This window comes from Cuculus canorus, chromosome 6, assembly GCF_017976375.1.
Source record: "Cuculus canorus isolate bCucCan1 chromosome 6, bCucCan1.pri, whole genome shotgun sequence".
Classification (NCBI taxonomy): domain Eukaryota; kingdom Metazoa; phylum Chordata; class Aves; order Cuculiformes; family Cuculidae; genus Cuculus; species Cuculus canorus.
The window spans coordinates 17,554,545-17,569,811 of NC_071406.1; the positions used below are offsets into that span (position 1 = coordinate 17,554,545).

General features: G+C 55.8%; 1 protein-coding gene across 1 annotated transcript; it reads right to left on the minus strand.

Moving 5' to 3' along the window:
* Nucleotides 1–2,821: 2,821 nt before the first annotated feature.
* Nucleotides 2,822–11,852, minus strand: LOC104056595 (motor neuron and pancreas homeobox protein 1). The gene is made up of 3 exons (XM_054070316.1): nt 11,299–11,852; nt 3,784–3,944; nt 2,822–3,166 (listed from the first exon to the last, which is right to left on the minus strand). The coding sequence occupies exons 1-3, from the start codon at nt 11,732–11,734 to the stop codon at nt 2,861–2,863; spliced, it is 903 nt and encodes a 300-aa protein (XP_053926291.1). The 5' UTR covers nt 11,735–11,852; the 3' UTR covers nt 2,822–2,860.
* Between the last annotated feature and the right edge of the window lie 3,415 nt (nt 11,853–15,267).

Consider the following 15,267-nt stretch of genomic DNA (forward strand, 5'->3'; position numbering starts at 1 on the left):
GAACACTCCTTCATCTTCCCAGTGTCCTGGATGTCTATCAGGAGGGAGGAGACCCTTGTGTCCCTGCTGGGAAGGGACAACAGCCTCTCCGAGGTGTGCAGGCAGCAGTGTGGCAGAGAGCAGGGCTGGCCACATCCCACAGCACAGGGAAGGTGCCAGGGTAGAAGCAGAAGGAGGTGCAGCTTTAATAGTATTTGTCAATGTTTATGACATAAGTCATCTGGATAAGCAGCTGTAAATCAGCACCCCAACTCCCCCAGCATCAATCGTGTTCCCTCCTCTGCCCCCCCAGCATTGGACGAGTGCCTGGCTCCTGCAGAAACAACCTCATAAATAACAGCAACAAAACAAACCCTCTTGCAGTCACGGCAGGCCCGTGTGCGCCAAGCTCGAGATGAACGCTTCCCATCCATCACTTTAATGGTTGTACTCTGGAAATTAAACCTGTCAGAGACCATCAAGGTGAATGTTTTAAGTCTGTGACATTCCTTCAACTCCCTCCTTCCTGGCACTCTTTCTTTTCTGTTGTTGTTGTTTTCCTTCTCTCCTTTTACTCTCTGCCTCTGCCATCCCTGTCCCTCCCATCTCACCTCCACCCCAGTGTGCCCAGCTCCAACCTGCGGCCCTGTCCATGCTCCCCTACTGCCAGAGGACCAGGTTGTACAATGAGTGATAGATGCCTTTGCTTTGAAGCTCTTGCAGCCATTTTTCCTTTCCTTTCCTTTCCTTTCCTTTCCTTTCCTTTCCTTTCCTTTCCTTTCCTTTCCTTTCCTTTCCTTTCCTTTCCTTTCCTTTCCTTTCCTTTCCTTTCCTTTCCTTTCCTTTCCTTTCCTTTCCTTTCCTTTCCTTTCCTTTCCTTTCCTTTCCTTTCCTTTCCTTTCCTTTCCTTTCCTTTCCTTTCCTTTCCTTTCCTTTCCTTTCCTTTCCTTTCCTTTCCTTTCCTTTCCTTTCCTTTCCTTTCCTTTCCTTTCTCCTTTCCTTTCCTTTTTTTTTTCTTTTCTCTGTGTTTATTCCTGTCCTGCTCTGTGTTACACCAACCATCACACGCTCCTGGCACCTGCCCCCTTGGAAAAAGGGTTGCATACTCTCCAGGTACAGAGCTCCCCTCTGGGCAGTGCCAGGGTCTGGACACCTCCTGCATGGGCAGCCAGGCCCTGCCATACCCTAGGATGTGTGGCCTGGGGACAGGAGTCCTGGGCACCGAAGCCACCTACCTAGGGTGAAGCTGCTGAGCTGCCAGCAGCCACTGCGTGTCACTGTCACCCCACACTGAACCATCGTTCACTAGTTCATCAGTATACTGGTCCGTCCGTCCGTCCATCCATCCATCCATCCCCATGTTCCTATCTCCCATCACCTGCTTCCCCTGCACATCCCTCTGTCCCAAAAGCACCACATCTGTCCCCATGGCCAGGGTGCTGCCCCCAGCCCCATGGCACCCCAGCTGCTGTGAGGCGTTATCCAGTCCTGAGAGGTGTGACAGCCCTGCACCAATGCTTACCTGTCCCATCCCTTGCTGACCAGCTGCTGGTGGTGCCCCAGGAGTCCTCGGGAGCTGCTGCCCCTCACCAGCTCCCACCCCCACAGGCAGGTCCTGGGGGCAAGCAGCCCTCTCTGTCACCCCCAGGCAAGGACAAGGGGAAAAGAGGAGGAGATAGCAGGATGTGGAGCAGGAGGGAAACACCATGGGCTTTCTGGGGACCAGGCATCCCAGTCCAGTCTGCTCTGGGACGGGGCACCCCAGCCCAGCATGCACTGCTCCTGCAGCCCTGCAAACACAGGGGTGGTGAAACAGGGCTGTCCTTTGGGCATTGTGAAGCTGATGCCTCTGCCCACACATCCATCTCAGCATCCCCAAGAGGAGGCCCAGAAAGGAGGCATGTGAGGTCTGTAGAGTCTGCCAGGACCCTTCAGCATCCTGAGCACAAGGGCAACCTGCTCACTTAGGGATGTCAGGGCTCAACCCTAGTGCTTCTCGGGATGTGGCAGAGGGTGTCTGTTGTCATCCTGCTACCAGGGTTTTTTTTGAACGCAGCCAGAGTGAGCAGGGTCTCAAGAGATCATGCAAAGAGCCCCAAAAGGGACTGAGAGGGGTTCAGACATCGCCAGGGAAAAAACACACCATTGAACCCTCACAGCCTGAGCACCATCACCCTAAAGCCAGGAGGGCTCCATCCCCACCTCACGTTAGAGCAATGCCACAGCGATGCAACCAAGCCAACTGCAGCATGGAAACAGCACTGCCGCAGTAGCCAATTAATCAGCTTTGCTTCACAATGCAGCTGAATTCTGCCTGCAAAGCACAGACCCCATCAGGGACGCAGGATGGAGGCATGGCAGGCTGGCATGCAACCTGGCCATCCTCTTTCCCAGCTCTTCACGCCGCCAAGGAGAAGGGGCAGCTGGCACCATTCAGGGCTCAGGATGTGCTGCTCCAGTCACTGTCCTGTGTGCAGGGAGGGACGAGGCAGTGCACAGGGGAAGGAGAGTCCGGGATCTGTCTCCTCCAGCTGTGCTGGTGGGCTGCCAGCTGTGCGGGTCTGCTGTCCCCACCTGGCTCCCCAGGGACCCCAGCAGGGCAGCTTGGTGGCAGGGGGTGAGGAGAGCCTCCCATCCCCTAAGGAAGAGCACAGGCGTCTGGATAACAGCTTTATAGGGGAGGGATGTGGGGACTCCCCCAGATACACACAGAGGAACAGTTACGAGTTAAATAGGATCCAAACACACATAAGTTAATAGGGGGGCAGATGCCCTGCAGCCCCCCACCCCCCCAGCTCCACCCGGGCACAGTCTGTGTCTGCAGCAAAGAGACCCTGACACCGCAGCCCAGCTCCTCTTCCCGGCCGGCTCCGCCTGCCTTTCACAACACAGAGCCGATCTTCCTCTCTACGGCACCCATCTCGTCCTCCTCCTCCTCCTCCTCTTCTTCCTCGCCCCCTGAGTAGGAGGAGCCCGGGCCGTATCCCAGCTCGGCAGTGCTGGGGTGCAGGCTGTGCCCCAGGAACTCGGGGCTCTCCACGGGTTGTCCCCGCGGCTCGTCGGGCAGCAGTTTCTCGCAGGCTTTGCTGAGCCCTCGTTGCTTCTCGGGCTCCGCCTGAGACCCCTGTTCCTTGGCTTTGCGGCTCCGCTTCCACTTCATGCGGCGGTTCTGAAACCAGATCTTCACCTGCCGAGGGAGAGCAACCGGGAGAGAGTGTGTCAGTGTGTGTCCCTGCCCCATCCTGTCCCCACTCACCCTCTTGCCTTTCCTGCACGGAGGGTGCCCCAAAGCCTCTGTCACGGGTCATCCCGTGGCGCTGTGGGTCTGTGCCCAAAGACTGAGAGTGACACAGGGAGAGGAGAGCCCAGAGGGCTGCTCCCGTCCCCCTGCCCCGCAGGAGGGGGCTTGGGGACAGAGGGGACCAGCAATTCCTCAGGATACACAAGGACATGCACAGGGACATTACAAGAGGAATTTTAGCCCCACAAAATGCCTGCTCCCACAGTGTGGGGAGAGATGGGAGGGCTCTGAAATCTAAGTTGGTGGTGCTGGGTTAAAAAAGGAGCAGTATTTCTGGAGTGCCCTTCACAAGAGCAGAGCCTGGAGGTCTCCAGGCATGTCTCTGCAGGAGATGTCCTGGGAAGGGGTGCTGATGGGGACAGTGGGGTGTGGGGCTGATGGCAGCCAAGCTGGGAACATGACTATGGCCTGTGATGTGTACTTCCTACCCTGCAGTGCGTCCCCTCGCCTCCCTGACAGCTGGCCAGTGCCATCCTCCATCACACCAGCCAGGAACAAATTACCTGTGTCTCGGTGAGCATCAGTGATGTGGCCACCTCGAAGCGCTTGGGTCTGGACAGGTATTTGTTGAGCTTGAACTGATTCTCCAGCTCCAGGAGCTGCTGGCTGGTGAAGGCTGTGCGGGGCCGACGGCACTTTCCCATCAAGCCAGACTGTGGGGCAGCTGTGGGACAGACAGTGGGTGGGTGTCAGGGGAAAACGAGGCTGGAGACTGCAGGGGACAATCTCCCGGCAAACCCGGGATGAGGAGGAAGGCGAGCGTCTCTTCCATCATCTCCTGCCCCAATAATGGCTTTATTGCCTGCCTGATAGGAACCAGCAAGATACATTATCAGGCCTTGGTGTGCAACTGGGATCAGTCCTGTGACTGAAATTAAACCTCCTTTTTTATTGCCAGGCTGCGCAGGTGGCTGCCGAACTGCCAGGGGCTGCGGCGGCAGGGCTGCCCGTGGGCCCCGCTATCTCATCCATAGCCCTTGAAGGCAGCGCGGCGCTGAATCAGGAGGCAACAGGAACAAAGGGACCTTTGAGAGTCCAGCATGGGGTGGCTGCCGCTCAGTGTTTGATCCCTGCTTATCTCCTCTCTGTTGGCTTTATTGTCCCCCTGGGGTTCAGCTTTTACTGCTTCTCCCAACACTGCAGCAGCAACGAAACCCAGAGGTTTGCAACTGGTAGTAAAGCGCTGGAACAGCACGATGGGGGCATTGATGGGAAAACTTCTTGTCATGTCCCCATTGTTGTGTTGCAGCGGGCAAGCAAGACAGGGCATTTCAGCCCCAGCGACGTGCCTTGCTTGGCAAAGGGTCACTCTGGCTTGCCTGCTTTGCAAGGCATGGGGCACCATCCATGTAATCTCTGCCAGATTCCAGCTTTGATCCCTGACCTACCCATCTCCCAAGGTGTCCACTGAGCCCTTCACAAACACAGCAGTGACGAATGAGGCAGGAATTAATGAAGGACACATTAACTGATCATGATCCAGGTTTGATCCCAGGTACCTGGATACTGAGTGGGAAGGGTTAAACAGGCAAAACTCAGACTGGGCTGGGGCTCTGCAAACTCCTTGTGGGAGTGGGGATAAACATGACCCCTCCTTCATCTGCAGTCCCACAAATGCCAGGAGAGACAGACCCAGCTTGCAGCCACTGGCCAGTTAAAGTAGAGACTGTGTAGAGGCATGCGGTGCCAATAGCTTTGACACACATGGCGTGTTATTTTGCACACAAAACATAGACTACAACTAAATGAGAGGCTCAAAGGATTGCTGGGACAAACAAGAATGTTAGATGAAAGACAGCTCAGGTCTGCCAAGCCTGGCTGCTGTCCAAGCCTCGACTGGCTATAGATGCTTGCTCTATACAAATCCTCAGCAGATATGTGGGATCAAATGGACCTAGGAAGGCTTCCTTCTGCTAAGGATAGGAGATGCCACGGGGAAGACCACCTACAAGGACTGGGCAGCCCAAGCTAACACTCCTTGCAGCTCTTCAGGGTTGAAGACCAGAGATGCATCAGAAAGAATTGAAGGAGAAATTAATTCAGTCCATGTCAGTGAGGAGCATAACACAAATCAGCCCCAGGCAGCACCTGGCAGCCCAAGGGCTCTGGCACCCAGCAACCCCTTTTTGCTGCCAGAGACTGGTGGGTGCACTGGGACACCAGGCGCCCCAGTCCCTCCCTCAGCAGGGGCTGCACTGCATGGGCTGACTCTATCGAGTCATGGAACGGTCCCTTTAAGCAAGTCCTCTTTCTGGGTAGGATCTGTAGAGGATGCTTTGAGGAAAGAGAAAGGAAAAGGATATACCCACATCCTAGCATCCAGTAATCCAGAGGGGTTGGCTTTTTGGACATGAAGGGTGTTTAACCAAGGGTGGAAAAATTATCATGCTCCAGACTGAATTCTACACTCAAAGCACAGCATCCTGGCTCCAGGGGGCACAGAAATCTTTCAGACCACCCCAAAGGGCTCCTCTGTGACTCTTCCTGCAAGGCCAGATGTGGCCAGACTAAAAACAGATATGGGGAGAGTGGAGGCACACAAGAGAGTCTTGACCCCAAAAGCAGGAGGAATTCAGTCTGTCTAGATATGCCCCTAATAGCTGCCAATAGTAGGGGACCAACTGCTAGAGCACAGTCCTCTGCCACACCCAGGTTCTCTGTCTCATGCCTCCGATTCAGATTCAGTATATTAGTGTCTATAGCAAAACTTGTACAGATCCTGAATTCCCTGGAAATCCACCCTGTCTCCAGCCTCAGTACTGACAAAAAAAATGCAACCTCAAACTCCTCTGGGGTGTTGTCATACAGTTCAAGCCACCATCAGTTCAAAGCCCAGCCTACATAGGTATGGCTGGCCACCTAACCTGTGACCGCCTCTGTCCATACACCCTTCAGCAGCTACTGTTATCCATCACCACTGCTTCCCATCATGACTTGTTCAAGATTTTACCTGCAGCAGAGATGAGGGAGCCCAAATTGGCACAGCTCTAAGATCCACCCAACTTTAATCCATCGACAGCAGCAGCTCAGCATGGACCTGAACCACCAACAACTCTGGCCTCAGACCTGCTGTCAGGCTCCATGAAGGGCCCTGACTCCTTTGCATGGGGAATGTAAGGAGGGAAGAAGTTCTGCAATTTCTCACTGGTGAAGAAGCAAAAGGAGAAGGCAGAAGGGGAGTCAAAGGGTATAAGGTAAATTCCAGTTCCCCATGCAAAGAGGAAATTACAGCTTGTGGCTGCTGGTAGGTAGAGCCTGTCCTGTCAATGTGCTTGGTGCAGTCCTGTCCTCCTCTGTCCTGCAACAGGCCATCACATGAACAACATCCACCCAAGGGATGTACAGGGAGCATCCGCCGACAGAGCTCACCTCCACCAATCCCTGCCGATTGAGCTATGAACACATCTCCACCACAACTACCATCCCACAGATAGAATAACACTTCAGGAAGGCTCTCTGCCTTATCCAGCTCCTACCAGAAGACCAGCAACTGCCTCAGCATCACATCTTTGCTTGCCAAAGGATTTCCTATCTGCCCAGCCATCTTCTCCATCCAGGATCAGAGCTTGTCTCAATATCCCTTCAGCCTGACAGGTCTTGTGCCCCCCCCCCCCCCCCCCCCCCCGCGATGTGTACCCTGCATTTGGCTGCAATGTCAGTAAATAAATTGCTTGGCCTGGAGCCAGGTATGTCCTTCAAGTCTGAGGCCAGGAGCTCTAGAAGGCAGCTGCCTCCTGGATAATTAGATAAAGCTTATAAAGAACTGTTGGTTTATTTGATACAGTTCCGCCTACTTGATAACAGGGGTAATCCTAGGTTGATATTAACCCACTGGTTTTAATTTGGTTTGTTTAGCTATAGTTCACTTAACTTTGTGGGCTAGCAGATAAAGGAGAGGAAATTAGCACCCTGTCTGCTTTGGAGGTGTTTCTTCAGACGTCAGGGCTGGGAAGAGGAAAGGTGGTCTCACTGGCTTCAGGGCCATCACCAGAAGCTTCTCCTAGCCTGCTGGCAGCCCTGATTGTTGTCCCTGGGGCAGTGTGTGCAAGGGTACGTGCTACCTCTCCTAGGCCCTTGCTTGCTCCTCCATCAACCCCTCAATTGCTGCTTGCCAGCTGTTTTCCAGCACATTTCCTGCTGATGCCAGATCACTGTGCACCTGGTGAGCCTTGGAAGGCGTTGCTTTTTTGTAGCAGTTTGATATGACTTGTCTTGCCCCCTTTCCTGGCCCAGAACAGCCCATTAGGCAGCTCTTCACCGCTGTTGGCAAGATCTGCCTTGGGCTCCAAGCCATCAATGTGGTGAGTGGGGGAGGCAGAGAAGTGGTGTCCCAAGAAAGATATCTGAGCACCAGGGCTCCAGCGTGGAATTCTTCACTCTTCCTGAGAGCCTGAAGCTATATGTCACTGCTCTCTGCTCCTACAACTCTCCTCTGTGGCGGGTCTCTGCATCCGGCTCCACTGCTGCACCGCATTTCCATGCTGCTCGCCAGGACAAATTAACCACAGCTCCCAGAAATACCGATACGCACAGCACCCGGGTGCCAAATGCTCCCTCTGTGTGGTTCAGGAAGTGCTCAAAGCTCTAGGACAGGGATGCAGGCCGGCAGCAGCAGAGCCTGGGTGGGCAGCATCCCTGCCTGCCCCTGCACTCAAGACTTCCCACCCTGTCCTCTCACTCCGCATTGCAGCAAACGCTCTGGCTGCAGCTCTGCAGAGGCAGCTAGGGAGGTGAGCGTGGCACCTGCTAGCACCACAGCAACATCTCTGAGCAACCCCAGCACTCAAGCCTAGGTCAGGTTCCTATGGATACCCACTGCCTGAGGTCATCTCCCCTGCATCCTACCTCCTCCATACACAGGTGAGAGAGGGGGAAGCCTGTGCACTGCATCCCTGCAAAGCTTGTCACTTTGGGGACTATTCTGCTCCTTCCCCCACCTTGACTGTCCCCAGGAGACCAAACCAGATGATGCCTGCAAAACATCTCCACACAGGCAGCTAAAGAAGAAATTCATTATACAGTCCTGAAATCTTCCATAAATAAATCACAAGGGTGAGCTCCCTCTGGGGTGTCCCAGAACATGTTCTAGGAGGCTTTCAGAAGCATCTCTCCCAAATATCTGTCCACTGCTACCCAGACAGCTAAAAACGACCAGCACAAGCAGCATACTTGTGCTCAGTCACTCTGGAGATCTCAACCAGGCAGGTTAGTCTGTCTAGGCTAGGTGTTGGGACAGGGCAATCAGGAACCACTGGCAGCCCAGGAGCCCTGTGCCAATAGTGGGAAGCTCCTGTCCAGCCCACCACCCTCCTCAAAGGAATGAGGAAGGGCTAGGCTGGCAGCATGCCCTAGGTAGGACACAGGTGACCCTTCCTTGTTCCTGCATAGCCACACCACAATCTCCATGCCATGTCCAGCATGCTGGGGCAATATGAGCCCAGACACAGCTGTAACATGCAGCTGGGGCCAGTCCTGGTGACTCCAGGGACAAGGCATGCTGAAAGGGACCTGCTTTCAGAACTTGCAGTGAGCCCACAAGAGGAAAGGCTGAGGATACACTTGAGAACCCACATGTTCCCAAAGTACTGAAACAAAGATCTGAGGATGGCCAAGGAATAGGGTCTGATGACACAATCTACATGGTAGTGAAAATAATGGCAGACAAGGACGAGGGGAGATGGGTCTCTGGATGACAGGTGTGGAGAGCAGAATAGATCACAAGCCGAACATGAGTCCCCCAAGTTGGAATTAATGTTTGTGGGGAGGTACAGTCAGGTACAGCAGGTGCAAACACACAAAGGTTCATCCTTCTGCTTCAGGGGGGCATCAGCTCAAGCTCTAAACCCAGCTTTGTCCCTGTGCTTTGGAACAGGAGGCCATACAGAAGAAAACCCTGAAAGCAGTCAGGCTCGAACCTGTCTTAGAGGAGATGGAAGCAGCTGGGCTGTGTAGCGGGAGAAGGAGAAGGCTGAAAGGGACCTACAGACCCTCGTATGTGCAGACCAGGCAAGCAAAGAGAATGAAGGGTGTTTGGCATGACAAATTTTTGGAGAACACTGGAGCAAGAAGACATTCGCAGCAGGAAAATTCCTGAAGTACTCAATCAAAGAAGCTGGGGAGAGACCAGTGTAATGGGCTCCCCAGAACTGGGAGCAAACACCTTCTAGCTCTGCTTTTTTAAATCTGCAGTGTCGGCAGGTTTTGCCACTTTGTTGTTACACCTCCATGTCTCCCTTGCCTCTACTTTGCATTACGCTCTCCAAGGCCCAGTGCACCAATACTGGGGTCAGGAACTGCTTTTCCTCTCTTGAGCTACCCCAGGAGCCCAGCTCAGTGCTTCCCACAAGACCCATTGATATGCTGTTCCCATGCAGCCCAGTACAGCCCAAGAGCTCCTTCTACAAGCTGTTCTTATGCCCATAATTTGGGATTTGTCTCCCAAATGGAGATAACTATCTCTGGAACTGATCCTGTACTTAAGAGGGACATATCTGTTGATACACAAACATCTCCACATTTTCCCAGCCAGAAGTTGAGCTCAGGGCACCGGGGCAGGTACAGCCATGTGATTCCACTCTGGTGAAACATATCCCTTCATGAAGCTATCTGGATGCTGAGATACACTAACAGACCCAGATATTGTGAGGACAACGTGGTCTCTGCAGAGGAGCAAGAAGGTGTTTCACCAGCAGCAAATACAGATTTTCTTCCCCCCCATTCTTAATGGCCTGCTTGAAGGGTGCACACAGCCCATTGCACCAGAGACTTATTCTGCATCCTTAGGTACTATCACCACTTCACAGTTGGATCTGTCTTACAGAAAGTCAGGGAAAACAAAATCAGCCTAGGGTGGAGAAGAGCCCCTTTTCATTCAAGCAGTACAGGCGTAATTTGAGCAACGAATGGGACGTTTCATGTTAATTGTTCATTTTTGCATTATTATCCATCCATCCAGTTTATTAATTAACTGAGTTCTCCAGTCATATTTTCTTTTTTAATGGGCTCCCTGGTTATTAAGGTGCTAAACTCAGCTAATAAATCCAGATACTCTGTCAGATGTTTGATAACAAACACCACTCTCGGTTTATTGCCTGCTGGCCCCATCTTCGCGGCGAGCAGATCCCGCTCACCCCGAGCACAGGGCAGGGTTCGGGCTGCACTGCCGGGATGCCAGAGACACTCCCCGGTGGGACAAGAGCCTGAAGTCGATCCTTGTGCCCTGCAGGACCCTCCCCACCCGTAGCCCAGCATTGCAGTGCGGGATCCCTGGCCGTGCCCACCGCGCGAGAAGCAGTGTCTGGAGACGGCACCCTCCTTGCGCGCCCGGAGGGCCCGGGGCTGCGCTGGAGCCGAGCACGCTGCCGGGCTGCCCGGTTCCCGGAGCTCCCGGCCCCGCAGTGCGGAGCTCAGGGGCGGGCAGGGACCCAGAGCCCCGCTCCTTCCCCGGCCGCGCATCCCTCCCCGCCCCAGGCTCGGCGGGTGGATCCCGCCGCAGGGACCCAGGCGGCTTCGTTCCCAACCACAGCGAGTGGATTATATTCGATGCCCGGTGCCGGTTTCGGCCGCCGCTTCTTTATTTTCGTTTCTTTCCCGCCGCGGCGGAGCCCAACGAGCCGGCGGTGACGGTGCTGGACCCGCAGCTGGGACCGGCGCGGCTCGGGAGCGGATCCGCTCTGCCGTCCCACAGCACCAGGCCGGGGTAGGGCGCGACTTCGCCCTTCGAATCGGGTTTCCGCCGCCCCTCAGCCCTCGGAAGTCTCCGAAGCGAGGATCCTTCCCCCCTTCGCCAGTGGCACCTCCAAACCTGCCCTGGTCGGGGAGCGGCTCTGGGCGCAGCGAGAGCCCCGCACCGCGGTTCAGCCCCGAGGGCTCCCGAACCGGGGAGACGCGAAGGGATAGCACCGAGGACCTCAGCCCCAGTCCCCGAGGGCACCCGCACCCCGTGGTGCCAGCGGGGAGCTGGGAGAAGTGGGAGCCGCGTCCCGCCCGACGGGAGGGTCGGTGCCCCGGTCACTCACCGTGGAAGTCGGAGAGCCTCGGCACCAGCATCCCGGCTCGGATCCAGTGCTCCAGCGGGAAGGAGCCGGCCACGGCCGCCTTCATGTGCTCGACGCCGGGCGGCGGCAGCGGGGGGATGCCAGTATAGGCGAAAGCGGGGTGCTGCCCCCCCAGCGCCGGCAGCGGGCACACGGCGGGCGAGTAGAGCGCCGGCAGGGCGCCCAGCCCGGGGCCGGGCAGGTGCAGCAGCCCGGGCTTGGGAACGAAACCGGCCGGGGCGAGGGTGGCAGCGGCCGGGGGTGCCCGCGGCGAGGGGGTGTCAGAGTGCGCGGCGGCACCGGGGCTCGCAGCGGGGCTCCCGGGGCTCAGCCGCGGCGGAGAGGCGCCCCGCGCCGGCTCCTCAGCCAGGAGCGCCTCGATGCGGAAGTTTTGGGACTTCTCCATGGGCTTGTGCATGGCCCGGCCCCGTGCGGAGCGCCCCCCGGCCCGCCGGCTCTCCGCCGCCAGGGCACAGCCCGGCCGGGCAGCCCCGGGGCAGCCCCGGCACCGGCGGGCATCCACCCGCGGGGCCCCGCCGGGCAGCCCTCCTCCCGGGCACTCGCTCGCCCGGCGGCTCCGGGGGGGTTTTAACCCCCCCTCCACCTGCCTCTGCTGCCCATTGGCTCCGCGCCGGCCCCCCGCCCCGCCTGGCTCCCTCCCCCGGCTCCCTCATCCCCAGGACACCCCAGGGCTCGGGCTGGTCTGCGCTCTCCCCAGCGTCGCTGCCCAGCCCAGCCTGCAGGACCCTCTGCACAGGGCGCAGAACTCATCGTCCTGATGCGGAGCCGACCCTGTCCCACCTGTTGGGACAGGGCAAGGAGTAATAGTTTTATACTGAGGGAGCGGAGATTTAGATGGGATATAAGGAGGAAATTTTGGACAATTAAGGTAGTGAAACACTGGAATGGGTTGCACGGGGAAGTAGTGGAGCCTCCAACCCTAGAATCATGCAAGGGCAGGTTGGATGGGGCTCTGGGCAATACGATCTAGTGGAAGATGTTCCTGACCCTGCAGGGGGATAGGACCAGATGACCTGTAAAGGTCCCTTCCATCCCAAAGCATTCTATGATTCTATGATCCTGATTCAGAACCAGTCTCACTTTCCTTGGAGCCCCTCATTGGGGAAGCAGATATGTGGTTGCCATGGCTTAAAGAGATCTGGAGTGACCAGGTGTACTTTGGCACATGTAAGTGAAGCCCTGTTAGACTCCACTGTTTCCCTGGCTCTACAGAGCCCCCAGGCACTTGGGGGACAGAGCACCTGCCTGGGAGGGCAAGAGAGGCTCTCACTCACAGGCAGACACCTTAGGGATCATCAGCAGTTCCTACAGGTGCCTAGAGGCAGATTGCTACTCATTTGCCCAGACAAGACAGCTTGGGGAGCGGCATCAGGGAAGGGCAGAGAGGAAGGCATTGGCTGAATTGCGAGATGTGGGTGAGCAGGAGCAGAGCTGGCCCAGAACCCCGGGCTCTGGGTTTTAGGAAGAGGCAAAGCATGTGCAAGTACATCTGTGGTCTCTGGCATTGAGGGTCCGCCTCTGTGTCCCAACTTTTTGTGTCATGCTGACACAGCTAGACAAGCCTCTGCTTGTTTGAGTCCTATGATGAGTCCTGCTCTTTGGAAGGCAAGCGAGGCAGCTGCTATTGTCATGCCTAAATATTATAATGGCTAAAGGGAGCTCCCATCCCTGTATTTCTTACTCCTTTAGCATTTCCAGCACTTGTGTATTCCCGGAGCAAGAGTTGGGTCCACCCCTCCCTGTATCTTGTGTCTCATAGAGGCTGCTGGCAGATGTCCATGGAGGAGAAAGGCAGGGGCATACAGGACCTTCCTTAACCTCCTGTGCTTTCTTTGCTCGGTAACCCCAGGGCCTTCTCTTCCCCATCTATCCAGTCTGCTCTAGAGCCTGCTGAGCTACCTGCATACATGTCACCCCACTGCCGGTAGCTCCAAAGGTCCCATGTGTGGGACAACTTCCTTCTTCCCATCCCTGAACCCGGCATCCACAAACTTCACTGAGTGGTCCCACATCCTTGTACGGGAACAGCTGCACAACAGACCTTTTCCAGTGACCTCCCTGCGAGGGATGAGGGTAGGAATCAGCCGTGTGGACAGCCCAGAGCTGGATTTGTTCAGAAGGGGATTTGAAATGGATATCACCCCACAGTAACACACCCTACTCGGACAGAAGGTAGTGAAGGTGGAACAGTGTCCCCTTCCGTACGCCCACCCTATCTCCGTACCTGCTGCTATACCCTCTTTCCACCACCTGGGAGGCTGTACCGCCCTGCCCCCGGCCCCTAATCCATTCCCTTGTGCTTTCCCAGGACAGAAGCCAATGTCCTTCCCAACCAAAAGAGACCCTAAGCTCTTTCCCTGTCCCTTATTGTGAGTAGCCAGCCCTGCCAAGCAACAGGCATGGACAGGATCTTGGGAGGAATGGAGCAGCCTGGCTTGGGAAAGCACAGGAGAAAACTGCAACAGAAAACCCAGGGAACAGAGGACACAGTAGAGGTGGAACAACTCTTCTTTGCAGGTCAACAGCCTGCAATGGTGACAGTGGCAAAGGAGGAGCCACCACTTCCTTATCTGACACCCCAGGACTGGCTCCAAGGATTGTAACGGCTCATTAGACTTGCACAGGGAACATGCCTTGAGAGCCAGGGAGGAGACTGGGGCTGCTGCACTGGGGCATGACAGAGAAGTCACCACCACAGTGACCACCACACAGTGTAGACAGGCAGGTAGCCAGCCCAGAAGAGCCTGGATAGCTCCTGCCAAGCCCCAGGACCATTTGTGGCTGTACCCACTATAGCAGAGGCAGTGAGATCAGGTCTTGTGTGAGGCTCATTTTGGGGTGTGGGTCACAGCACCTAGTCACAGCCTCACTGTCCTCGTGGAAGTCCCCTGCACTACCCAAAGAGGCTCTCCAAAGATGGGCAACTCCTCCCAGGATCAGCAGCCCAGGCTGGTGCCCAGGTCACTGATGCCAGAGCAATGAGAGTAGAAGCAGCCAAGCTGCAGCCTTTGGTTTGCACAAGCAAGAAATCTTTGCAGACACCAGCTGTAAAATCTGAGGGGAAACATACCAGTAAAGAAATCTAGGAAAATCATGGTGGGAATTCCCTGCAAGAGGGCTGTCCAGAGCCAGAGCAACCAGCTTGCAGCCCACGCCGTGCAGGTCAGAAAGCAGGCTGTGCACAGGAGAGCCGAGTCAAGTGGTGGCTGGCAGAAGGGGTGGGATGCAAGCAGTGATAGATGCCAGGGTGCTGATGAGTTCACAGTCTTCAGGGTCATTAATCAGATCAGAGCTGGATTAAGGTGTCTGAGGTCTGATTAGCTTCATTTCCCGCCTCAGGAAGGAGGGAACTCTCTTACCCATCCATCATGTTGTCTCCTGACAGCTCACCTGGTTGCTAACTAGATCTGAGCACTGTAATAAGTGAACATGGCTGTGGCTTCGCCCCTTATCTCTGCCCAGCATCCTTCCTTCTCAGGAAGGTCTCCACAGAGGATCTAAGGCAACCCCGAACATCAGCCACAGGTAGCAGGCCCCAGGATATCAGCCAGAGGCACAGCTCGTTCCAGTGCAGGGCGCTATGGACAGGAGCTGCCCCAGGAAACATCTCCAGTTCAGGAGGAGGTGGACTTTGAAGGGGGGGGATGTTCTCAACCAGCACCATGTTGCTCCCAGTCCTCCCACAGCTCACCCTGTGCTATTACCCAGGATCTCCTTTGTTGACCCTATGGTAGCAGATCCCTCCCAACGTGACCAGCTCTGTGAAAACAGAGCAGCAAACATCACCTTACTGCTGTGGAAGATCCCCCATCAACATCTCCATTTGTCCTCTGATGCACCTCATGTTGACTGTGCCCTAAAGGTGTCTCTACAATTAGCCACTTGGTCTGCTCCTGTCCATCAAGTGAGGACCAGTGAGAGGTCCATGCT